Genomic DNA, 27,024 nt, shown 5'->3' on the forward strand with positions numbered 1-27,024 from the left:
CCTCAGGGAGATGGCACTTTTCTCTAGTCCGTTTCTATATGCAAATTGCTCTGTCTGCCCTTCGGACTTCTTGATGTGTCTTATTTACACCTGCACATGGAGTTCTTGAGCTGTGCCGTCCTGCATCACAAATGGGCTTAGAATCACCTGCAGAGTCTCTAGGGCCTTCTCTACCATGCAGCATGTCTCATGGGGGATGTGACTACTGCCAGGTGTGCACTCTGTGTGTCCTGCATCACCTCATGGGATCTCCCTGGCACTCCTGCCAGTCCAGCACTGTTATCCCTAAAGGCTGAACCTGAGGCCTTCAGATGTTAGTAAGTGGCTTAACGTTGCAAAAGTAGCAAGTGGCAGAATTGGGGTTGTAACTCAGGTCTTCATGTGCTCCACCACATGTGAACACTCAGTGAGGATATAGTGGAAGATGGAAGATGTCCACGTGTGGACCTGATGATTTCTGAGGTTGTGAAGACACGATCTGGCTCACCCAGAATTTCCTATCTGATGGATTTGCAGCCTCAGCTAGTTCCCCCCAGCTTCTCTTGGCCACTTTGCTGGGCTGTGTAAATCACTGACAGACCCCTTCGGTCTTTAAAGTACCGGGGGCAGAGTTCCAGGTGCTTCTGGAGAAAGCAGTACAACTCTTTGGGGTCATCTTAGAAGAGAATCCCAGAAGGAAGGAGGTATCACTGGTAAATAACACAATGTCTCCCCATGAAGATAATCGTCCTGCCTGACTGATAAAGACCTAAAGTAGTGGGACAGCTGACCTCACAAAGACAAAGCAGATCAGTGCCGTGTGAGACGCCTCAGCCGTGGTTTAGTTGGGTCCCTGCTAAGGAACCGAAGCCCAGGGCATGGAGGGACTTGGGGGAGCTGCCGGACACACCAGGGACCTGACGTCCTGTGCAGCTCCTGAGCCCTGCCCCTGTCTGTCCACAGGTCGTGAGCCCCACCATCAGCTCCCCCGTGTGCCAGGAGCAGCTGATCGAGGCGGGGAAGCTGGTGGACCGCTCGGTGGAGAATTGCGTCCGTGCCTGCCAGGCGGCCACCGCTGACAGTGAGCTGCTGAAGCAGGTCAGCGCGGCGGCCAGCGTGGTCAGCCAGGCCCTGCACGACCTCCTGCAGCACGTGCGGCAGTTCGCCAGCCGCGGGGAGCCCATCGGCCGCTATGACCAGGCCACTGACACCATCATGTGTGTCACCGAGAGCATCTTCAGCTCCATGGGTGATGCTGGTGAGGTGCTGGGCGTGGGCACACATGGGTGGGGGCTGTGGGCTGGTGATCCTGGGACACCCACAAGACAGGTGAAGGCAGCCAGGGTCACTGACAGCAGCATGTGTTTGTCAGCCTCCAACAGAGACTTCCTCCCTGGAAATCACAGATAGAGGACTCCTAACGAGCGCTTCCATGGCCACACTTCAGGGCTTCCACAGAGTTTAATGGGTTTTGTTTTTCTTTTTAAGATTTATTTATTTGAGAGGTAGAGTTAGAGAGAGGGAGGGACAGAGGGAAAGATCTTCCATCTGCTGGTTCTTTCCCCAACTGGCTGCAATGGCCAGAGCTGGGCTGCTCTGAAGCCAGGTGTTGGGAGCTTCTTCTGGGTCTCCCACACAGGTGCAGGGGCCCAAGGACTTGGGCCATCCTCTACTGCTTTCACAGGCCATTACAGAGAGCTGGATCAAAAGTGGAGCAGCTGGGACTTGAACTGGCATCCATTTGGGATTCTGGCTCTGCAGGCAGAGGCTTAGCCTATCATGCCACAGTGCTGGCCCCTCGATTTGTTTTTGTCTTAGTTTTGATGCACAACAAATCCCTTTTATTCTAGGAGTGCACGTTCTGGGTAAGGGATGACAAAGTCAGAACTGCCAGATGAGAACATAGGAGCAAGGCTTGGGTAGAGTTTACATGCAGGTCCCCTAGAGGGCGTCATCCTGTGCTATGTGGGGTCCCAGGGATGATCCCAGGTGACTCAAGAGGCAACAGGATGAGAGGACAGCCTGGGTCAGGGCCAGGGAAACACTCTCTAGGATTGGCAAGGTTAAATATTTTCTCGGGCTCTAAGTTAAACAGGCTCTCACTGAGTTACCTGCAACAATCCAGGCAGGGGAATCTGGGCTCCTGGGGTGTCTGGGACAGAAGGAGGTAGGTGGCTCTGGGTCAGGTGTTCTGCATGTCTAGGGCTTGCGCCTGCCTGGACCCACTGCTGTCTATGCAAACTGGCTAACCCTGGAAGGGCAGTGTCTCTCCAGCAAAGAGGTTCTTTAAGGTGTCAGGATATCACCATGCATGGTCAATTTAAAAATAGACACCACAGACCTTTTCAGTCTGTCGGCTGCAGAGGAGGTCACCCCACCCATCACTGTGCCCTCTGAAGCTCCAAAGCTCACCGCTTACCAGTTCAGTTTTCTCTGATCAGAAGATTTCATCCTCCCTACATTCCTGTGCGTGTGTGTGACAGAGAGAAAGTGAGAGAGACAGACACCTGCTTTCTTTTTATGTAAATGGGAGTGTATTGTAATGCAAATTAATCCACTTTAATTTTTACCTTTTTATAAAGATTTATTTGTCGCACTGTAGTTGTGGCGTTAAGCCTCTTCCAGCAGTACTGGCATCCTATATGGGCACTGGTTAGAGGTCCCAGTGGCTTTAAAAAATATTTCATTTATTTGAAAGGCAGAGTTACAGCGAAAGTTCTTCCATCCACTGGTATACTCCCCAAATGACCATAATGGCCAGGGTTGGCCCAGACTGAAGCCAGGAGCTCTATCTGGGTCTCTCCTGTATGTGGTGGGGACCCAACCAAGCCCCTGTTCCATCTTTCACTGCTTTCCCAGGCACATTAACAGGGAACTGGATCAGACAGAGGTGGAGCAGCCAGGACTCGAAGCAGCACTCTGCTGGCATCACAGCCAGCTACTTATTCTGTACTACAGAGCTGGTCCCTCTGTTAAAACTTTTTTTTACTTAATAAGTCTCAGAAATTTTTTACATGTTCACCTAACATGTTCATTTTTCAAATGGCAGCATAATATTCCACTTTGGGAACCATCATGATTTACTTAACCAGTTATCTTTCAAAAGACATTTAAGTAATATCCAAGTTTTTGTCGTTTATTTTGCATTTACAGAATGAAACCACAATAAGCATTCCTGTCTAAATGTTTCAGTTTACCTTTAAGAATACATATGTAGGGTAAATTCCTTTAGGTGGAGTTGCTGAGCCAATAGCTAAATGCTTTTTTAAAAAAAGATTTATTTATTAAAACTTATTTGATAGGCAGGGTTGTAGAGAGGCAGAGGCACAGAGAGGAAGAGAGAGATCTTCCATCTGCTGGTTCCACCCCAAGATGGTCGCAACTGTTGGAGCTGGGCAGATGTGAAGCCAGGAGCCAGGAGCTTGTTCCGGGTCTCCCACATGGGTGCAGGGGCCCAAGGACTTGGGCCATCTTCTACTGCTTTCCCAGGCCATAGCAGAGAACTGGATTAGAGGTAGAGCAGCCGGGACTCGAACCAGTGCCCATATGGGATGCCAGCACAGCAGGTGGCGGCTTTATCTGCTATTCCACAGTGCTGGCCCCAGTACATACATTTTTAATTTTAAATGTGTTTGCAAAATTTCTCTCTAGAAAGGATCCACAATTTGCACCCATAGCAGTGGTCTGATTTGGGTGCATTGCTCAGGAGTATAGCATGGAGCTTCAGCTCTCTGCATTTCACTTGCCGGGGGAAACAGGGACAAAACTGTACTGGCTCCTGAGGTCTCACCAGCCTTCGAGAAGCAGGACGAACAGCTGCATCCCCTGTGTCTCCTGCAGGTGAGATGGTGCGCCAGGCCCGGGTGCTGGCTCAGGCCACGTCAGACCTCGTCAATGCCATGAGATCAGATGCAGAGGCTGAAATTGACATGGAGAATTCAAAGAAGCTCCTGGCAGCAGCGAAACTCCTGGCCGACTCCACTGCCCGCATGGTGGAAGCCGCGAAGGTATTCCATTGGGTTGGTTTATTTGAAAAGTGAACACCGTGGAGTGCCCGCAGGACAGCTGCGTGGTATTTGTGTTTCTTAAAGACCTGTGTAGCTTTGTAGCCTTTAAAGTTGTGCAGGTTGCTGAGAAGTTGTTGAATGTGGCAAGGAAGCTCATCGGGGCAGAGCTGCCAACTCAGCAGAGTCCCTGCCTGGTGAGGGTTCTTCCTCTGTTGGGTCATCACCATTGGCTGCATGGAACGTGGTGATGGATTTAAACGCGAGATCTCCAGTAGTCTGGTCACCTGTACCTGCTCTCTTCCTGCAGCCTGTGTGTCACCTTACCTTCCAAGTGACTTATCAGACAGCCATCAAGATTTTGTGTGGTAGGGTGTTTCCTCCCTCACTGTTCTTCAAATTCCAGTAGATATTTTAAATAGTGTATAAGTTCGAGTATCCCTTCTGCAAAATGTTTGAGATTTGGGATTTTTGTGGGTTTTAGAATGTTCACATAGACTTAACTGATAGAAAAATCCCTAATCCAGAGATCTACAATCCAAAACTTTTGAGCATCAGGTTACACTCAGAAAGTTCTGGATTTCAGATCATTTTGGATTTGGGGTTTGCAGATTAGGGATATTGAACCTGTATAAATGTTTGAGTAAAGAGTTGAGGGAAACCTTGTGCTTGATGACATCTGTGCTATAGCATGATGTTTCTAAAATCCAGTGATTCTTAACCAGGAATCTGTTTCATAGTCTTGCACAGAGTGCATGCCTTGTTCCCACCTGCAAAGATTCCATTTAGGAGGGCACGGGTGAGACTGTGTGTGTATGTGTGTGTGTAAGAGAGAGAGACAGAAAGAGAGAGTGTGTGTATGTGTGTGTGTATGTGTGTGTAAGAGAGAGAGACAGAAAGAGAGAGTGTGTGTGTGTGTTCTACAGCATATTCTGCTGCATACCTCTGAATGAGAACTGTTTTAACTGGATAAGGGCTTTTTTTATACATTTTTTAAATAAACATCCAACATACATCTTGTGGAATTAATGGAGAAGGCAAATAATTATAAAAAGGAAGATAAAGATCACCTTCAGCTTTCTCCACTCCACAAAACATTATTTCTGTTCGTGCAAGATTCCTGAAATGTCTCCACACCTCATCCCAGCCCCCAGGCCTCCATCAGAGTAGCAGGTGAGTTCATGCAAATGCAAGTCAGGCACCAGCATAGCGATGACTCCATCAGCGGTAAGCCCTGAGCAGGAGAGCCTGTTGCCTGGTGATGTCACAGACGTCCTACTTGGTGTTAAGTACAGTCTGTGAGGCTGGCGCGACACAATCTGCGGACCACACAGAGAGCAGCCCTGTCCTTCAGTGGTGTCTGCCTGTGTGCGGATCCTCCCCTCACCATGGGTCACAGTGTGCAGTGAACACCGCAGGGGCCCGTGCTCGCCTGCAGCACCATGATGTCACACGAGGGGCGGAGTTCCTAGTGGTTCTCCTAGGTAGGAGGGAGGGAGGGCCGGGGCCAGTCTGACAGCAGAAGGTACCTATTAGAGTTCTGTACCCTGCTTGATGGTTTTTTTAAGGTGTTATTCTTTTTTCCCCTTCTTTCCTCTTCTAAGTTTACATGCAGGTATCTCAAACCCCCATTCTTACAAAACGTTACCTGTGCCAGACTAGTAAGGTAAAGTCTAGTCAGTGTCTTATTTTATAAACAAGAAAACTAAAACTCAAAAAGGGCAAACCTACTATTAAATAACCTAGACTGTCCTAGGACCAGCATGCACAGTTATTTCTCAAGGTGACTGCCAATCAGACCAACTATTTTCTAAGTTATGAAAAACTTGCTTCTGTTGCATATTTATGTGACTTTGGAAATTTATATTAGATAGGACAACATTAAGTGTTGTAAATTCTTTTGACTTTTAATTAAAAGTCACTTTGTTGGAATATTTTATTTTGTTGAATTTTATTGATAACTAAAGAATGTGGCTAGATTTTCAAAAGATATATTTAACATGAAGAAAATATGATTTCATGATCAGGAAAATTTTTGGCTAGAAATACAGAAAAAATAATTTCATGATCAGGAAAAAGTCTGGCCAAGATTAGTACTCTGTATGAGGATACTTCCAAGGATTCATGGAAAAGGAATAAAAAAGGTAAGTTTATTATGATGCAAAGGTTTTTTTTTTAAATCTATATATGTTTTTGTTTATGTGATGCACATTTTCCATGAACTTTTCAAAGACCCTGATAACCGATACACATTTGGCATGAAGACCTTGGTGATGAAGCTCCAGCGCATCCACATCATTGTGAAGTGTTTGGTTTGCAACTGCTGAACATGCAAAACTAAGCTCACATTCTACCCAAGGCATCCAGGAAGGCACAGCTTAACAAATACCTGATGACCCAAAAAATAAAATGACTTTTATAAACTTCCTAAGGCATATAAAAGGAGCCCAACCGGTCCTTTCACACATAAAATGCAGAAATAAAACTTGTAATTGCTGGAAACATGAAATGCAGACAGCTCTAAGCAGGTGAAGTTTGAAGACCAGAAGATTCTGTTCAGAGAGCATAGCCAAAGCAGTTTTGTCACGGTTGTTAAAACCACTCCATCCAGTACGAACCGCTGTAACTTTTGTAAGTAGCTCAAAGAAGTAGGTTCTTGTAAATTGGTATATTTGACAAATGGGCCATTTGGAAAACCCAGACATTGAGAGAATTGATTTTTGATAAATCAGCGAGCTTCTCTCTGCTGTCTTCCCTGCCTTCTCTTGCCTTTGTACAAGAAAGTATTGACCTACAGCATTCTTAGAAAGAAAGTTGTTGATCTGTATGCACCAAGCACTGATGGCAGAGCATCCAGGGTGCGAGGAAAATCTCCATCCTGACTTTTATGATAGTTGGGAGAGCAAGTCTGGATGGGATTTAAGTCTTGGTTGAATTACTATTTTTTTTTTGACAGGCTGAGTGGACAGTAAGAGAGAGAGAGACAGAGAGAAAGGTCTTCCTTTACCGTTGATTCACCCTCCAATGGCCGCTGCGGCCGGCGCGCTGCGGCCGGAATACCACACTGATCTGAAGCCAGGAGCCAGGTGCTTCTCCTGGTCTCCCATGGGGTGCAGGGCCCAAGCACTTGGGCCATCCTCCACTGCCCTCCCGGGCCACAGCAGAGAGCTGGACTGGAAGAGGGGCTGGACTGGAAGAGAATGCAGTGCCCCAACCGGGACTAGAACCTGGTATGCCTCCGCCGCAGGCGGAAGATTAGCCTAGTGAGCCGTGGCGCCGGCCTTGGTTGAATTATTATGCAATAAAATTGTGTCCTCTCCCTATATTCCCTTTAGCTTTTCCCTACTAGAGAATCCTACACATCTAAATAAAATCTACAGAGATTCCTGAGAAACTTTATACTGCACAACATAATAAAGGGGCCATGGATCATGGCCAAGGGCTGCACCTGCGCCTTCCTCCACACTGACCTCGAGGCTAAGGATTTCAGCTTTCTCTCATTAACCCATAGCATTTAGGTCCCAGCTATAGTTTGCTCGGCTTTCCAATGGGTGTCTCTAGGAGTGAGGTTTCTAGGTATGGTCTTTCCTTGACAGCATCTTCTTACCGTCTTTTTGGGTGGTATTCCCATGTGGTCCCTGTTCTCTCCCCAGCCTCCCTCTCTCCACCATCACTGCCGCCACTTACCCCTGTGTTTATACTGGAATCTTAGTCTTGTACATTGAATTATGCCACAGAATGTCCCAGCTGTGACATGAAGACACGTATATAACTTTTGTGTTTGTCATGACGATTAAAATAAAATTCTCCCTGAGACGGATGGATAGAGACGAGATTTATCTGACCGTCAAGCATTGGTTTCTGACTGCAAGATAGTTTGTGTAGATCGCCAAGGGCTCCCTAGTGTCTTGTGCATACTGCCAGATTTCTCACTAGCCGTGCAGTTTTGAAATGTCTCCTGGGAGGTGATTTTTGTGGTGAAAAGAAACATCTTTATCAGAAAGATACTGCGTACAGTGTTGGGCTTGCCCTGTCAGTCACTTTCTGTTCCTGGGAGAGACCGAAGGTGCAGGCGTGAGGTCAGCGCCTGTGGTGTGCTGCCCTCCGGACCATTCCCGCTCTTTGTTTTCACCTTCCCAGGGTGCTGCAGCCAACCCGGAGAACGAGGACCAGCAGCAGCGCCTGAGAGAAGCCGCCGAAGGCCTCCGCGTGGCCACCAACGCCGCTGCCCAGAATGCTATTAAGAAAAAAATCATCAACCGGCTGGAGGTCAGGAGCGGGGCTGGCCTCCTGGGACCCCTTTAGATGGCAAGGAGTTACCTGAAAAGTAGTCAAACCGACAGAGTAATGATGCCCACGTAAGAAAAGCTACATCCAGGATAACAGCATCATTCAGTGGTTAGGCAAGGGCATGATTTGAAAACTTGTTTCAGATCCTGGCCGTCAGAAAGCTGAGTTGAACATTCAGGAATGGAATGCAGAATTTTTTCCAGGAGGAAAACAGTATCATTGTTGTTGTTTTCTGGTATTTAAGAATGTACACAATCAGGAAGGACCTTTTGCTAAAAATGTTCGTGGTTAGTTCGAGACAGCCACTTCCTTGGGGCTTTCCTAGGAGGCAGAGACTCTGGAGTACTGGGGGTAGTGGCGAGGCTGGGGTGGTCAGGAGTACAAGACGGTGAGAAATGCTTCTGTAATGTTTTCAGAATGGCAAGAGTTGAAAATAGTAAGGAGCACAAATTATTTTGGGACAACAGTAGCTCTCAAGAGTGTGCTTAGCAAACCCTAAGTCAAATGAGGGGAGGCAGAGGCCGAGAGCCTGCCCGTGTGGGGACATGTCCCTCCTGGGCAGTCCACTGTGGTCTGGAAGGAAATGGAACCCTGTTGCCATTAGAAGACAGAGTAAACACAAGGAAGTGCCCTGGTGGGACAGACCCTGCATTTTTTTTTTTTTTTAATTTAAAGATTTATTTTATTTATTTGAAAGGCAGAGTTACGGGGTTGGGGGGAGCAGAGAGACATTTTCCATCCACTGGTTCACTCCCCAAACGACCACCACTGCCAGGGCTAGACCAGGCCGAAGCCAGAAGATTCTTCTGGGTCTCCCATGTGGGTGGCAGGGGCCAAAAAACTGGGGCCATCTTCTACTTCTTTCCCAGGCACATTAGCACAGAGCAAAATTGGAAGCAGAACAGCCAGGACTCGAACCTATGCCCATATGGGTTGCCAGGGTCACAAGCAGCAGCTTAACCTGCTATGCCACAACCCTGGTCCCCAAGACTCTGCATTTCTGAGCTAAGAGTCCCAAGAGTTATGTGAGGGAGGTCACGGGCATCAGCATCTATACTTGACAAGGATATCAGTCTGTGCTTCTTGCAGCAGATGTGTTTTTTTCCCCTAAAACATTTAGATGAGAGCTGCTTATCAGTGCCATGATGGTCTGGCATTGTCCCTTGTCTCACTGAGGAAGACAAATGAGTGCCAGACCTTGAGCTTTCCACGTTATCACTTGCCCCAGGGAATGTGAACTGCAGGAAGACAACAGGGCTTTGTAAGGTTAGAATCCTCCGTGATTTCTAGAAGGCAGACTGTGCTCCTGGGGTTCCTACAGAGCAGCAAACCCATGCCAGCGCCAGCCCTGGAGTGCAGAGGACGCACATCCTGTGCGTGTGTGCGTTTGCAACTATAAAATCTGGACTCCCGTGTTCCATTCTCCTTTGCAGGTTGCTGCCAAGCAGGCTGCAGCTGCAGCCACACAGACCATCGCGGCCTCCCAGAACGCAGCTGTCTCCAACAAGAACCCCGCGGCCCAGCAGCAGCTGGTCCAGAGCTGCAAGGTGAGCTGCCCGCGTGCTGGCCTCCGGGTCCGCTGTGGATCACCCTGCTGGCGTCAGAACGCCAGGTGCCCTGGTAACTCGGTTAAGACAGATTATCCAGGCCCCTAATCCAGTTTGTTCCTGCTCCCATGTTCCAGGTGGACACACGTCTGGTTTTTGTCCACTAAGTGGATAGGCCTGTGTTGGGAGGGAGATTTATGTGTTTTTCTCAGGCGTTATCTTTCCTTTGTCCACATTCTCTCCTTTGCGAGAGATTGAATCAGAGAGGACCCACAACGGGGCCTTCTGAGGACTCGGAGGTCAGAAGGAAGCACTGAGTTTGTGCAGTGCCTCCCTCCTTGAGAGATGGGTCGAGGTTTTCAGCGTTCACTGAGTGTAGCAGCTTCCCTCCAGCTTGCTCCTAATCGCACCTCGAGGCCTGGCCCAATGTGGTGTCCGTGACATGGTGCTTTGGTGCTATTGTGCCCACTTGCCTGTTTTCCTGGGCCATGGCTTTGATGCTGTGATGAGGCTGTACTGAGATACACCCTCAACACCTTCATGGCCTTATCTGAGGGCCCAGGGAGTTCACTCTGTGAACTGTGCCAGACACAAAATCCGAGTGCACAGCCTTTTCCTGGGAGTGGGTGGAGGGTCTGTCTGGAGTCCCCTGGAAGTGTTTGCAGTGGGAGCTGACTGGGGAGGCCTGCTTCTCTGTGCATGGGTTAGGAGAACTAATGACCCTCTCTCTCCTTCCTCCGACCTCTGTAAGATAATGGCTCATCCATGAGGGGTGTCACTGCTTCTGTTTCAGAGACGGCTTTTCTTTTCTTTTCTTTTTTTTTTTTAAATTTTTGACAGGCAGAGTGGACAGTGAGAGAGAGAGAGAGAGAGAAAGGTCTTCCTTTGCCGTTGGTTCACCCTCCAATGGCCGCCGCAGTAGTGCGCTGCGGCCGGCGCACCGCGCTGATCCGATGGCAGGAGCCAGGTGCTTCTCCTGGTCTGCCATGGGGTGCAGGGCCCAAGCACTTGGGCCATCCTCCACTGCACTCCCTGGCCACAGCAGAGAGCTGGCCTGGAAGAGGGGCAACCGGGACAGGATCAGTGCCCTGACCGGGACTAGAACCTGGTGTGCTGGCGCCGCAAGGCCGAGGATTAGCCTAGTGAGCCACGGCGCCGGCCTTTTTTTTTTTTTTTTTTTTTTTTTTAATGTATTTATTTGAAAGACAGAGTTAAAGAGAGACAGAGAGAGGGAAAGATTTCGGTTTCGGTTTCGGTTTCCATCCGTTGGTTCACTCGCCAAACGGCTGCAACAGCTAGGGCTGGGTCAGGCTGAAGCCAGAACCAAGAGCTTCTTCTGGGTCTCCCACGTGGATGGCAGGGACCCAAGCACTTGGACCATCTTCTGCTGCTTTTCCCAGGCCATGATCAGGAAAGTGGACTGGAAGTAGAGCATCCAGGACTTAAATTAACTCACATACAGAATGCAGGTGAAACAGGCAGCAGCTTTACCTGCTGTGCTACAGTGCCAGCCCCCAGAAATGGCCGTGACCTTTGAGGTGGAACTTCTTGGCTTTTCCCGTTTCTGATCGTGGCCAGTCACCATGTTAAGGATGGAATGTGCCCCGGGAGGGAAAGCTCCACAGGGCCTGAGGGATCCTAGGCCTGCTGTCCTTGAGAACTGTGCAGAAAGACAAGGGCTCTCGCTGAGGGCGTGGCCTCTGCAGCAGAAGAGTTTGTTTCCCATTGAGCTTTGGTTCCTCTGCAAGTAGAGACAGGAAAATCAAGGAGCACCTGCCTCTCATGTCCAGGGCAAGCCACAGGACGAGCCCTCTCTGTCTCTCATTTGCACAGGGACTGAGGGTTCCAGGAGGTCTCTGGGCGGCACTGCCAGCACAGGAGGAGGTTTCTGTTTACCACCTTGGAGTGGAGAAGGGAAAGTTAACCCAATCCCTGGAACCAGCAGGCCTCAGGGGAGCCTAGGAAAAGTCCACGGAAATTTTTTTCTTTTTTAACTCCTTGTACAGTGGATTCCTGGAGAAAATGTGGGTGGGGCACAAGGCCAGGAAGCTCCAGGCACCTTTAGCAGTGGTGCTGGCTGCTCTGAGCGCGTGGTGGAAACAGGGCTGTGGGTGCCGAGGGGAGAGGTAGAAGGAGCACAGGGTAAGCGAAGGGGTGCCATCCAAGGCACCACAGGTGATGGTCACTTGCCAGCCACCCCCTTCACAGAGAGCTGCTCCCCTGTGCTTTATCCTCAGCATGGTTTTCCAGTTGGAGAAATAAGGAGAGGGAGGGGCCATGACAGCAGGAAAGCTGGCACCCAGGATGCGTACTGGCCCAGCCAGAGCCAGAGCATTGACATGTGTCGCTGAGAGATTCTCCTCGCTCTGCTCTGATCCGGGGAGCCTGTACCTACAGTGATCCACCTGTGAACAGTGCAGTTTCTTGGATTCTATGTTTGCAAAGCTAGTGAGCCAGCAAGTGAGTTGCAGCCAGGGCAATTCTTACCCAGACTTATTGTCAAGAGTCATCTTCAACCAAACATGTTCAGACCTTCAGGGCCAGTTGGGGGAGTGTATGTGGGAGGAGAGTACTGAGGGATAGGGTTTGGTATGGCAAGGGCCCAGCTAGCCGGACATGCTGTGCAGACTCCCGGCCTAGCACTGTTATCTCCTGGGGCTGGGTGGCACGTCCAAAAGACAGCTCACTTGGGTCATTGTTCCCCTTCTGGCTGTGCTCAGCTTTGATGTCCTTGCTCCCTGTAGGCAGTGGCTGATCACATCCCGCAGCTGGTCCAGGGTGTGAGAGGGAGCCAGGCTCAAACAGAAGACCTCAGCGCCCAGCTGGCTCTCATCATTTCCAGCCAGAACTTCCTCCAGGTAACACAGAGCCGTGATCTTGGTCTTGCCCAGAGCCCCTGCTGGGTCAGGAGCTGTCCTTGCCCTTAAGAAGAGGAATGAATGAAGTCCACAGCCTCAGCTGAGTCTTTGCAGCTAGCAGGCCTTGAAGGCCTTTTCTTTTCATTTTCAGTTTGCAGAGAGGTAGGTAGCAAAGCAAAATGCCAGTATGCAGGGAGATTGCCCTGGGCCCGGAGGCCCACGACACGTTTTTCTTAGGAGCCTCGCATGCATTTCTCCTCCAGGAGAGCAAATGTGTCATCCAATGCACCTGGTGGTGAACAGCCCCGAGCTGGGTCTTGCTTTAGATTCCCCAGTGCTCAGAGAGCCTAGTGCTGTTCCTCGTGGGTGGGGAACAGAGACGTGATGAGTGCACCTTCCCAACGATGGGATCCTGCCGGTGGCAGTTGTGCAGCTCATCAGGCTCCTTGGTCTCTGTGGCTCAGGCAGATTCATTGTAAGGAAAATTGAATAAATGAGAATCTGGAGTTGTGGGGAAACTCCCATTAATATGCTTTTTATGTTTGAGTCCCTGAACTTTAACTGGTGCTTTTGAATACCATGTAATACTTGTGTATTTTTATGTAGTGCCTTGTGGCATTTCATCACCTGTATATACAGTGGAAGCGGATCAAACCAGGCAACTGGCTTTTCCACTTCCTTCTCTTTGTGTTTAGAGCCTAGCAGCTCCTCTCTGCCAGTTCTTATAAAGAATGTAATCACATTGTTGAGAACTCAAGTTCTCCATCAGCAGTTCTTTGCTACTTGAATATCCTCAGCAGTTGATGGAATTACACAGTTCAATTCCTCTTCCTTGTCCAGGGTCAACCTATAGTTGTAGGACTCAGTGATACATCTTTTTGGTTAATATTTCAAGTTCTTTCATGCCAACATGCATAGATAAAACATGACAGCTTTTATGAACTTCCTCAAATGTTAACCACATACATGTATGTGTGTGTGAATGTGTATACTGCTATTATTTTTTATTTGCTTGAGAGGCAGAGAGACAGACGGCTCCCATCCACTAGTTGACACTCCAAAATGCCTGCAACATCTAGCCTGGGTTGGGGCCAGATTCTCCCACATGGGTGGTAGAAACCTTATGATTTGAGCCATGACTGCTGCTTCCCAGGGTCTACATTAGCAGGAAGCTGGAGTCGGAAGCCAAAGCCAGGCGTTGAACCCAGGATACTTCAGTGTAGGATGTGAGGTGTCCCAACTGCCAGGCCAGACGCCCACTCCTACATATATTTTACAGTAGGGATTTATTTTTTTTTTATTTTTATTTTTTTTAATTTTTGACAGGCAGAGTAGACAGTAAGAGAGACAGAGAGAAAGGTCTTCCTATTGCCATTGGTTCACCCTCCAATGGCCGCCGCAGCTGGTGTGCTGCAGCCGGCGCACCGTGCTGATCCGATGGCAGGAGCCAGGTGCTTCTCCTGGTCTCCCATGCGGGTGCAGGGCCCAAGCACTTGGGCCATCCTCCACTGCACTCCCGGGCCACAGCAGAGAGCTGGCCTGGAAGAGGGGCAACTGGGACAGGATCGGTGCCCCGACCGGGACTAGAACCCGGTGTGCCGGCACCACAAGGCGGAGGATTAGCCTAGTGAGCCGCGGTGCCGGCCCAGTAGGGATTTATTTTATGAATGAAGTTTCTTTTAAAAGTTCATGAAAATTGCATATGATGAGGAAATTGCATGGGTTTTAAAATTTTTTGTACCAGAAATAACTTATAATTAGATTTTTGGGTAAACTCTTTTTTTAAAGATTTATTCCATTTATTTGAAAGACATAGTTACAGAGAGAGGTAGAGGAAGAGAGAGAGAGAGAGAGAGAGAGAGAGAGAGGTCTTCCATCTGCCAGTTCATTCCCCAAATGGCTGCAACGGAGCTGAGCTGATCCAAAGCCAGAAGCCTCTTCCAGGTCTCCTACAAGGGTACAGGGGCCCAAGGACTTGGGCCATCCTCTGCCACTTTCCCAGGCACACTAGCATGAAGCTGGATCAGAAGTCAAGCAGTCGGGACTCAAGTGGGCGCCCATATGGGATCCCAATGCTGCAGGCTGAGGCTTTAACCTGTGGCGCCACAGTGCCGGCCCCTTGGGTGAACTTTTTGAAGTGCCTTTATTATATGCTAAAAGCCTTAGCAGTATGTATGCTCTGATCTAAGATTTTACTTTTTTAAAAAAGATTTATTCATTGTTTGAAAGGCAGAGTTACAGAGAGGCAGAGGCAGAGATTTGGTTCACTCCCCAAATGGCTGCCACAGCCGGATCCAAGCTGATCCAAAGCCAGGAACCAGGAGTTTCTTCTGGGTTTCCCATGTGGGTGCAGGGGCCCAAGGACTTGGGCCATCTTGTACTGCTTTCCTAGGCAGAGAGCTGGTCAGAAGTGGAGCAGCTGGGACTTGAACCGGCACCCATATGGAATGCCAGCACTGAAGGTGGCAGCTTTACCCACTATGCCATGGCACTGACCCCTACTTTTTTTTACGATTCATTTTTTTGAAACTTCAGGGTTACAGAGAGAGTGAGAGAGACGAGACAGAGATCTTGTATGCATGGGTTCACTCCCCAGCTGGCTATTAGAGCTAGGACTGTGCTAGCCCAAAGCCAGAGGCCAAGAAGTCCATCTGGGTCTCCCATGTGGGTACCAGGGGCCCAAGCACTTGGGCCATCTACTGCTTTCCCAGGCACATTAAAAAGGAGCAGGATCAGAAGTGAAGCCACCAGGACATGAAATGGTGCCCATGTGGGGTGATGGCTTTACCCACTACACCACAATACTGGGCCTTAAAATTCTACTTTTTAAAAACACAAACAAAGAGAATCATAAATGTGTTCAACGATTTCGCTATACAAGTGCTTACTATTTCTTATTACAATGGAAAACATGAAAACATGCTGAACAGTAGGGGATTGAGACGTGTCAACAGCTGCATGCTATACAGCCACTACAAAGGTAGAGTATGGGAAATGGGAAGATAGTAAGACAGGAAAAAATGTATGATCTTGTTTTTGCGAATATGTATATAAATACCCGGGCATCCATGCATGGTGAAATTATTTTGTCTTGGAAGATATGTTGTTAACTTACTAGTTTTATTTATCTGCCTTCATTTTCCCAAAGAGCTCATTGGGTGTGTATTAGACTCAAGAAAGTGCCATCCTAAGAAACACAAACCTACTTAATAAAGAATTCTCTGTTCTTAACATTTCTAGAATGCACTGCCTTAGAGTACCTGATTTGCGTTGTGTGTTGGGGAGTAGGGACAGCAGGAAAGTAACTGACGTTTCATGTTCCTTTTCTCAGGGAAAATAATTTCTGTGTGCCAGGGAGGCATTTCTCTTGGGTCTCTGCTCACACCTCTTGCTGCCTAGGAGCCACCTGACTTTGTGTTCCTCTCTCTACAGCCAGGAAGCAAGATGGTGTCCTCCGCCAGGGCCGCAGTGCCCACCGTGAGCGACCAGGCTGCAGCCATGCAGCTGAGCCAGTGTGCCAAGAACCTGGCGACCAGCCTGGCCGAGCTGCGCACCGCCTCACAGAAGGCAAGTTTAGCCTGGTCACTGCAGTTAGTGCGGCAGGAGCTTTTGGATTCTCACTGCTGGTGTGGTGTGTGTGCTACCCAGTTCTCGGCAGACTTGTCCCGTTGGCATGACTGCAACACACACACATACACAACAGAGATAGAGAGAGAGAGAGAGAGAGAGAGAGAGAGAGAGAGAGAGAGAGATCTTCCACCAGCTGGTTCAGTTCCCAAATGGCTACGACAGCCAAGACTGAGCCAGGCCAAAGCCAGGAGCCTGACACTCTTCTGGGTCTTCCACATGGGTGGCAGGGAGCCAAGCGCTTGGGCCATCTGCTGCTGCTTTCCCAGGAGCATTAGCCTGGGACTAGACTGGAAGTGGAGCAGCTAGGACATGAACCGGTGCCCATATGGAATGCCCATATTGCAAATGGCACCTTAACCTGCTTGCACTGCAATGCCAAGCTGTGTGTTTTCTTTCTTGTCCAGAAGTTTCAACATCTTACATGGAAACCTTCAACCCTTAACAAGGTCCTCAGTAGAACAGAATTAAAGACTAAATAAATGACTGTCTCTGGAATGTATTAATTACCAAAGGACCTCATTACTACTCTATTTGTGGTATTAGCATGAAGTTCTAGCATAAATTCATTTTTCATCCTTGTAGCAATCTCTGCATAAAAGCAGGCAGCACTATAAATGGCTAAGAAGAAGGTAACTGACTTGAATTCTTAATTTGAACAGAGCATTACGTTGCCAAAGAAAATCATCCAGAACTCTAGACTCAATCCAACCAAAAAATAAATAAATAAAGTGTTTTGAACTGTGGTTCTCAAAAGAGAGACCCTGAGACCGTTTGCACTGGAATCCCCTGGGGGTGCTTTTTCAGATGCAGGTTCTGAACAGTCTGGTCACAGAGCCTGAAGGTCTACATTTGGAGACCTATCCTTGGCAAGCCTTAGACAGTAATAGCAAACAGCTGAGGTGGAGCAATGAGTTCCAAAATGGGGCACAAGCAAGACTGTCCTTGGGGTACAGGAGGACACTGAGAGCTGTGGATATTTCTAAATGCAGGGTAAAGATTAAGCGTCCAGGCTCCAGCATCCCACTACCTGTGTTTAAATTCTAGTCCTGCTGTTGACTGACTTTGTAGCACAAGCCATGAATTTGAGCTCTCCGTGCCTCAGTTTCTCCCCTAGTAGACTGGCACATAGAAATCAATTAATTAATATTTACTCCTACTGTATTTACTATCACCTAAAAGAGAAAAGAAATGATGACTTCCCAGTATTCAGTACACTGATCAGTAACTGTGTGTGCATTTAATATAGTGACAGGTGTGTGTCGGGGGCATGCTGTTAAAGCATTTGGAGACCACTGTTGTAAATTCTTAAGAGAATAAAGTCATTTTCTTTAAACAAATTACCAAAGGATAAACACTTTTATAATCTTCTTTATTAAAGGATAATGACGTGCGCTCCAGGAATCTGTAAAGGTCGTCATAAGGTTGATGGAGACTCGCTCCCAGAGTCCTGGGTTTGAGTCTTCATTCCTTCATTCACTGCCTCCTTCCCAAGCCTGCATGTGCACACATACTGAGCTGGGTATCCTCTCTCCAGAACCCAGAGCCTCCGAGTCTGACAAGCAAATGCATTCTGGATAAAAGTGGCTTCAAGGAGACTAGAAATGTAGTCATTCATGAGATGTACATAGAAGGTCCTGACTGAGCCTGACTTTGTTGTCTTGGGCAACACCTGCCATTCTGGTTTCCTACTGCAGGGTTTGGAAAACCACTGGGTCTGTCCACAAATGCCTATCAGGCATATCATGTGTCACTGAGTACTGGGGTACATTTCCCCAGCAGACAGCATCACCATGCATCCCTCTGTTGCAGGCCCATGAAGCCTGCGGCCCTATGGAAATCGATTCCGCTCTGAACACGGTACAGACCCTTAAGAATGAGCTGCAGGATGCCAAGATGGCGGCCGTGGAAAGTCAGCTCAAACCACTGCCTGGGGAAACGGTAAGTCTGCTGCTCCTGCGAGGCCGGGGGCTCTGTCCATGGTCAGGGTGGTGTTGGGGAGGTTTTGGAAGTTGTAGGGGTGACAGCTATACTGCGTTAGGAGTGCATTAAGACAGCGATCCCCCTGGGGAGGCCTCTGTTGGGGAGTCCCTGGGGCCTTTTTTAGGATTTGGCCAAGAATGACCCGACCTCTGTGCATGTTTATTCTTCACAAGCAATGCTCCTGTTGCTGGCCAGCGTTCTAACCCTGGGTCCTTTTTCTGAAAAGAACGCCCAGTGCAGCGGGAGGAACTGATTCAGAGATAGGAATCCCGGCTTCCAGACCCAGCCGTATCATCAGCCAGCTGTTCAGCAGTCCCGTCTCCTGTGAGATGGTGGCAATGAGGTCATATTGGTAGCACAGAAAAGATGATCTACAGTCCAGAGTTTTAAGAAATAAATGACATAATGCAAAGTGCTGGGATGCACAACACCTTTAATTCAATGATACCACCATGGCAAACAAAATGATCCGATTCTGATACCCCCCGATGCTCGTGTTCGGGTCTCTTGGCCAAATGTTACTGTCCTCCTCATCTGTATATACTGCTTTCTCACCTTCCTGAACATTGCCAACAAAATGCCACCATTTATTAAGTACCTGTTAAACACTGTACAGGCACACAGTCCAGCTTATCCTGATAGCAACCTTCACAGTCAGGCTCTGTGAACGCCGTTTACAGCTGGGGAAACTGAGGCACAGAGCTTGTCATTGTTCTATCAGTTAGTGACTGAACCAAGGTCTGAATCTAGATCTTCAACCCCATGCTCCTGGTCCTTCGTGTTGCAAGCCACTACCCTTAACTACCGCTGCTCTTTGAATGAACAGAACTGTCTTAGCCTGTAAAGTAGCTTGAGGAGCATCTCATCAGAGCCTGACACACAGGAAGTATTCAGAAAACATGTGTTACATCAAGTTACCCCTAATTATACAGATGGAGAAACAGGCTCAGAGAGGGTGAGTCAGTTAAATAGGGACATCCAGCTAATGACAGATTTGGGATTGATTCTGGGGTTGGCAGCTTTGCAAAGGCATCTGGGAGTCTCCGCAAACACCTGTACCCCAGTGAACCCTGGAAAGACTGGCCTGGCACGAATTTTACCTTAATGTGCAAGAACAGAACAGTTAGAATGTGAGAAACACCATGCAACTTTGAAAGAAATGGTTAGCTTTGAAAGGTGGTGGCTAGCTTGCTTATTTGTGAAGGCACTTTTCTCTCCTGGGAAACAGCCTCTGGGGTTTAAAATGCAACTGTTCCCGGACGCCTTTGGGTACTCTCGTGGTTCACCCAGAAATTCTCTTCCAAAATGTTACCCTCATGTCGTCATCAAGTAATTATCCACACCCCAGGCCTTGATCAACTCTGTTCTTTGATTGTTTTATTTGGTTTACTAAGCAGGGTGACACACTGTTCATGGGAAGCAAGCACCATGCCCATTTCCATAATCCAGTTATCTCACCAAAGCTCTCTTTCCGTTGTGTTTCCTTTCACTTGGAGACGTGCAAAGTGTAATGATCCAATTGAGCAAGGTTGATGGTCCCCCATGTCAAGGAAGGTGGCACAGCTGGATGTGTGCCCACTTCCTGCTAAGGCATAATTAATCTCCACTAAGGATTTGTTGCAGACCTTCTAAATTCGCTTCTAAAGGTATAATACTAATAGCTGCCATTTGTTGAGAACTGACATTAGTTCTCTGAAAACCTGAGCCTCAGTGTTAGGATCTCTTCAGGAAACAGGTTGGCGAGGTGCAGGAACTCACCCAGTCTCTCATAGCAAGTGACTGGAGGCAAGGGGCAGGCGTTTGTATCCAGATTGTCTAAAGCTGTGCTCTCTCCCCTGTAGCCAACTGCTGCTCTTGTTTAACACCATAGATGTATGCACTGGGAAGGAGCTAGGGCTCAAGGTTTGGGCTGCATTATTTTTCTGAATTGTACTAAAACCTCAGGATACTTTTTTTCTAAGTTCTCTTGCTGCTTGGATGTTCTTATAGCTGGAGAAGTGTGCACAGGACCTGGGAAGCACCTCTAAGGCAGTGGGCTCCTCCATGGCGCAGCTCCTCACCTGTGCTGCCCAAGGCAACGAGCACTACACAGGTGAGACCGTGGGCCTGGTGCAGACCACTCTGGGGGCTGGGGGAGGGAGGTCACGGGGTTGTCAAATAAGCCTGACTCTATGTCCCCAGCAGTTCACCACATACAGCAGACTCTAAAGTGCTCACGGGGAACACTAGAATTAAAAGATAAGTTTATCTTGGTGCCAAGAAATTTGAAATCTGTGTATATGAGGCATCTCCAGAAAGTTAGCAGAAAATGCATATTGTGAATAAACATTGCATGGGTTTCGAAATACACATTTTCTGGAAACTTTTGGAAGACCGCTTGAATGCATGCATTTCAAAAAAAATTGGTACCGAAATAAACTTATCTCTTAATTATTTTTCCATTAACTTTTGGAAGTACCTTCCTATTTTTCAAGTACTCTCCATGTCCTCCTTTGGGGCTTGATGTTCAGTATTGAAAGACTAATAAAATATGATTTCCCTGAAGCATCTGTGGCTCACCCCTAATAGGCTTATAAGCAAAGAATAGTTAAATAGTAATTACACATGCCCAGATCTATCCATGATTTCTGAAATCCCACTAAAGAGAAGGAATGACTGCAAATAAAATGTCACTGAAATTTTCAAGGATGGAAGGACCTAGTTGAGTGATAACCTTTGAAGCTGAATGGATAAAAACCCCAAGGTCTCCAGGGCCGGGGAAGCCAATGAGAGGCAAACCTGTTTGTGCTGCCCCGTTACGGGTTGGGGATCAGGGATAATTGATTGAGTGTTGGTGATGCCTAGTGCCCCTGAAGCCAGGAGACTCCCTGAACAGGAGTCTCTTTAGGGACCAGATTGTGCAGCCATCAGCTAAGAAAAGCAGCAACTTATACCAAATAGCAAATGTTACCATAGTAAGAAGTCTAAACAGACTGAAAAGTGAAAAACCGTGGAGATTCAATGTAAGCAGATTACCCAAAACTATGAAATACTGGAAGAAAACTAAAACTGAGCCACTCTAGAAGTGGGATTCAGATGGGGAGGGGAGGATTTGGGATTATTGCTTTTTATTATATAGTATTACTGCTTGACTTTTGCTTTTGAAATATAAGTTATTATAGTATTATATACCAAAGACAGCATATGTCTTAAGTGAATGCCTTCATAAGTTACCACAGATTGCATGCGCCCCATGGCAGGTGTTTGGCACAGTGGCCGAGATGCTTCTGGGGACACCCATCCCGTATCGGAGTACCTGGGTTTGAGCACCTGCTCTGCTCCTGAATCCAGGGTGCTAATGTGCACCCTGGGACCCAGTAGGTAATGGCTCAAGTCGTTGGGTCCTTGCCACACATGTAGGAAACCCAGATAAGATACACAACTCCAAGTCCTGGTCGTTACAGATGTTTAGGAAGTAAACTAGTGGATGTATGATCTCTCCATCTGTCTGTATCTCTCTCTGACTCACTGCCTCTTAAAGAACATAAATTGGATGCACCCAAGAAGCCTCTACTAAGATTAAGAAATAGGACATTCTTGGTCTCCCAGATGTTCCTTTGCACCCCTCCCGATCTCCGAGCCTCTCCTTCTGCAAACTCTCATGGCTTCTAACAGCATCAATTTCCTTTTGCCTGTTATTGAACGCTGAGCAAATGGGATCATACAGTATGTGTCCCCTTGTGTCTAGCTCCTTTAGAGCATTATTTTTGTGAGATTCCTTCACAGGACAAGTAGTAGTCTTTTTATTTCCACTGTTTTCTAGAGTGTTTTGTTGTACAAATGTGCCCGTTGTTAGTCTTTAAACCTTGGATGGAAATTTAGGTTGTTTAAAAAAAATCACTATTATGAACAGTTCTGGTATGAGTTGTCCAGTGAGAGCAAGTAAACATTTTCAAGATGCATACCTGGGAGTGGATTGCTCGCCCAAAGACTCTGTTCAGTACACTTTGAGCAATGTTGAAAATTCTGCTTGTTCTACATCCTTGTTGCTACTTTGTTAGTTTTTTTTTTTTTTTAAGATTTTATTTCTTTACTTGAAAGTCAGAGTTAGAGAGAGAGAGAGAGAGAGAGAGAGAGAGAGGTAGGTAGGTCTTCCATCCACTGGTTCACTCCCCAATTGACTGCAATGGCTGGAGCTGAACTGATCTGAAGCCAGGAGCCAGGAGCTTCTTCTGTGTCTCCCACATGGGTGCAGGGACCCAAGTACTTGGGCCATCTTGTACTGCTTTCCCAGACCATAGCAGAGAGCTGGATCAGAAGTGGAGCAGCCAGGACTCGAACCAGCACCCATATGCTGGCACTGCAGGTGGTGGCTTTCCCGCTACACCACAGCACCGGCCCCTTGTTAGCCTTTTAATTTTCGCTATTCTGGTGCTGTGTAGTAGTGTCACATTATGGATTTAACTTACGTTTCTCTGATGAACTATGCCACTGAAGTTTTCTATGTTTAATGGCTGTTTTACAAAGTTTGTATGTTTTGCCAATGTTTGAAAACTTGGGTTATCCATCTTTTCCTTATCTGTTGCTTAGGTATCTATTTCTTGTATCTTGTGACTTGCCTTTTTATCCTCTTAAAGTTGTTTTTGGGTGATTTTTTTTTCTAATTTTGATACAAATTTGCCATTCTTTTCTTGTATGGTTAAGACTTTTTGTGTCCTATTTAAACATTTGAGACTGTATGAGGTCATGAAGGTACTGTCATATTCTGGAACTTTATTATCTCACTTGTCATAGTTAGTACTGTGATCCATGTGGAGCTGAGTTTTGTGTGTGTGCAGTAGGGGTTCACCCTGTGTTCCATGCAGCTACTAATTTGGCACAATAGCAGTGATGGAAAAGACCGTTCTTTGCCCAGTGGTCTTCCATACTGTGTGGTTGTCACCTGAACATCCATGCGTAGGTGCACCTATTTTCAGTGGATTTAATCCCTGTTATTCTGTTAGTACCACATTTTCCTAAGGACTACACTTCCGTTCCACGTCTTAATGTCTGGTGAGACCAGCTGTGTTAGTCTTTCTCACATTCTTATTGACTGTTCTTGGCCCTTTTCATCTTCACATAAACTTTAGCTTCAGCCTGTCAATTTCTACAGACAAACGACCTGTTTTAAATTGGGATTATTATTGAATCAATTTGGGGAGAATTGGTAATTTTGTGTTCCTGAGTCTTGTAATCTGTGAAGAGGGTACATTCTTCCATTTATGTAGGTCTTCCCCTATCTCTGTGCAGTTTTATTTTCTCTGTAGATGACTTTGTTGTGTTGATGGGTGTATGATCCAGCTCTTTCCATCCTCTTGTTTTCACTTTTTCTGCATGCTTATATTCCGTGTGTGTCTTGTGAGCTTGTGGTTGTTCTTTGGGTCTATGTGTCTCGGGGCGGGGGGTTGTATGTTGGTGTGACAGTTTTTTTCTGGACTGGAGTATTTTGTCTACTTATATGTAGTTACTGATGTGAGGGGGTTTGATTCTGCCATCTTAGTACTTGTTTTCTGTGTGTTGTACACATGGTAGTGTTCCTTACTCTCTCTTTGCCTTCTTTCAGATTCAATGCGTTGGTTAAATTCTGCTTCCTTCCCCTTGATTAGTTTATTGATTGTACATTCATTTACTATGCTTTTTTTTTTCTTTAAGGTAGGTTGTTCTATGTAGCTCTTCCTGTCTAGCACAAGAATCTTGGGACACTTTAACTTCATTTACCTTGTTCTCCAACCATTGGCTGTGTGTTTTAATTCTGCGTAGACGTCAGTCTCAGTCCTAGTCGTGTTTCACGCTGTTGGTGTTCACTCAGGGTCAGCCCCACCCTTTCCTGTGTTTCCACACAGGGTCATTTCCCTTCCACCTGAAAAATTTGCTCCATTATTCCCTTTACTACAAATCCACTGGTGACAAATTCTCTGCAATTTTGTTTGTCTAAAAATGCCTTTGTTTGGCCTCTAGTGTTGGTGGATAATTTCACTTATTATAAAATTGTAGGTTGGCAGTTCCTTTCTCCCAGCCCTTTGAAGATGCTATCCCATTGTCTTCTGGCTTCTTTATTTCTGTTATGAAGTCAGCTATACAGGTAATGTGGTTTTATTTTTCCCCTCTGCCTCCTTTTTAAATTTTCTCCATCTTTGGCTTTGAAGCACTGTGCCTATATGGGTTTTCTTGAGTGTTCATCCTTCTTTGGGTTGTAGTACCCCTGGAAAATGGGATTTGGTGCTTTACATCAGTTTGCAAAAACTCTTAACCTTTGTGTCTTCAAATACTGCTTCTTCCTCGTTTTCTCTCTTCCTCGTTATAGATCCTAGTTTCCCCAGGCGTTAGACCTTCACATGGTGATTTTTGAAACTCCTTTTTCCTCTCCATGCGTCATGCTCAGTATTTGCTTTCGGTTTATCTCCCAGGTCACTGTTCCTCTCTGGAGGTGTGTCTGTTGTGCTTTCAGTCCCTTCTATGAAGATTTGAATTTTTAAATTTTTCTTTATTTGAGAGACAGAGCGGTCTCCCATCTCCTGGTTCACTCGCCATGTAGCCACAGCAGCCAGAGCTGGGCTAAGGCCACAACCTGGAACCAGGAATTCACTGCCTGAACTAGAACTGGGGCTGGAGTCCAAACACTTCAGTATGGGATGCTGGGGCCTTAGCCAGCATCTAAACCACTAGGCCAGAAGCCCACCTCAAGACTGATTTTAATTGCAAATGTCATTTTTTTCTTTTAGTTTTAGAATATCATTTCATTATACAAGAGAATTTCCAGACATTTATGTAAAACAGAATTAAAAAGTAAGTTAATTTTTGTGCATGTAATTTTGAAATTCATGTACAGCAAAGATGTTCAAAAGATTCGTGGAAGATGCACATTGTGGAAGAACTACGTGGATTTCAAATATTTTTCTGTACTGAGTTCATCTTTTAATTATAGTTTTCTATAAACTTTTATAAGTACCCTTGTAGTTTGTTTCTGTGGGGGAAGTTCTGTGTTTTATTATCTAATTTCTTCAAGTCCAGGTTTAATAACTTTTTAATATTTGGATCACCTGTGGGCCCGTTTTTATTGTGTGTGTGGCTTTTATCCCCCTTGGTTTTTAGCCATTAGTCTTGTCTCCTGGTATTTCTGAGATAAATACACACACATGCTTTAAAGAAAAAAGCCAGGCATTGATGTTTTAAATTATGGAGATAATTTGAAACCCTGCACTGTTTCCTTCTGTGTGTAGTATAGCCTTTGCTTCTGTCGCTTGGTTAATACTGGACCAGGGGGTTAAGTGTCTGGACTAGCAATTAAGACACCAGTTAAGAAACCTGCAACCTATATGAGAGTGCCTGGGTTCGATTCCCACCACAAAGTCCTCATTTCAGCTTCCTGCCAATGCAGACCCTGGAAGACAGCAGTGATGGTTCAAGGTATTGGGTTCCTGCCACCCATGTGGGAGACCTAGATCTGGCATCAGCCCAAGTGCGTGCTGACCATCACAGGCATTTGGGAAATGAACCAGTGGATAGGAACATGTTTTATCTGTCTTTCTGTCTCTGTGTACCTCTCAAATAAATAACTTTCAAAAGATAGGAACAAATCACCATAAACATGCAGGAACTGGGCTGCCTGCAGCTTCTAGGGTGGATGCTCGAGTTGGCCTTTTCGGCTGTAGCCCTCTGTGTGTGCCATCTGAAGACTGTGCATTAACCAGGTCTGTTCTGTATCTTCCACTCAGAACTCCATTGTTTTTCACCCTTGCCAGAGCACCACGGGAGGCTCTGCTCAGCTTCTCCACTTCTCGACAACAGTTAGCAGATTGGGAAATGTCCCGGCAGGGGGGCGGAGCAGCCCTGAGCACCATCTCACCTGTCTCTGCTGTCCTTGTCAAGATCTTGGCCCTGCTGACATTATTGCCTTAGTATCTCTCCAGTGCCTTCCAACAGATGTTTTGTGTAGTTTTCCAGTGTTCTTAGGTGTTTCAAGGGTGACTTGAATCTGTTATTCTGTCAATACTGCATACAAAATCCTCTTTGATTTTAAAACTGTACATTTATTACTTCGAAAACAAAAAGAGCAGATGAGGGGCAGGCGTTTGTTATAGTGGTTAAGACACCCCTTGGGACACGCCCACATTTCTTGTCACATTCCTGGTTTGAGTCCTGGCTCTGCCACTTCCCAACCAGCTTCCTGCTGATGTGCATCCTGGGAGGCAGAAGTGATGGCCCAAGTGCTTGGGTCCCTGCCACCTGTGTGGGAGTTCCAGATTGAGTTCTTAGCTCCTCGTTTTGGCTGGTGTCAGCCCCAGCTGTTGCTGGCATCTGGAGAGTGGAGGGGCTGGAAGATCTCTCAGTCTTTTTGTCTCTATCTCTGTCATTTGTCTCTGTCTGTCTCTGTCATCTGTCTCTCTGTTTCTCTGCCTTTCAAATAAAATAAATAAACTGTAAGAGAGCACAATAGGAATACAAAGGAAGTGACGCTATAATACCTGCAATAGGAGGAATTTACAATTCTGTTCTAATGGGAAGGTCATGGAATTTTCCAAAGAGAATTGACACCTGACCATGTTGTGAGGCTTATTTCGGACTCCTTTTGGCATTCTAGGAGGATGAAAGCAAATCAGAGTATCTGAGAGATACTGAGGTTTTAAAAAACATAGAGTATACGAGACATACTTAATGTTGTACAGATTTTCTACACATCCCAAAATCTTGCAAGATTTTGCATGTCGATGAGGAAAT

The 27,024-nt window shown here is 46.8% G+C and overlaps 1 protein-coding gene across 5 annotated transcripts in view; it reads left to right on the forward strand.

The window, feature by feature from the left end:
• The window catches only part of TLN2 (talin 2), a 481,872-nt gene that overhangs the window by 339,407 nt on the left and 115,441 nt on the right, over positions 1-27,024 (forward strand). For all 5 annotated transcript variants that reach the window (XM_062206051.1, XM_062206049.1, XM_062206053.1 and 2 more), the window contains 8 exons: positions 943-1,237; positions 3,820-3,986; positions 8,124-8,252; positions 9,707-9,820; positions 12,565-12,678; positions 16,111-16,245; positions 18,118-18,246; positions 20,278-20,380. In XM_062206051.1, the coding sequence (XP_062062035.1) occupies positions 943-1,237; positions 3,820-3,986; positions 8,124-8,252; positions 9,707-9,820; positions 12,565-12,678; positions 16,111-16,245; positions 18,118-18,246; positions 20,278-20,380 (1,186 nt within the window). The remainder of the gene's footprint in view (positions 1-942; positions 1,238-3,819; positions 3,987-8,123; positions 8,253-9,706; positions 9,821-12,564; positions 12,679-16,110; positions 16,246-18,117; positions 18,247-20,277; positions 20,381-27,024) is intronic.

Source organism: Lepus europaeus, chromosome 11, assembly GCF_033115175.1.
Source record: "Lepus europaeus isolate LE1 chromosome 11, mLepTim1.pri, whole genome shotgun sequence".
In the NCBI taxonomy this organism is placed as follows: Eukaryota; Metazoa; Chordata; class Mammalia; order Lagomorpha; family Leporidae; genus Lepus; species Lepus europaeus.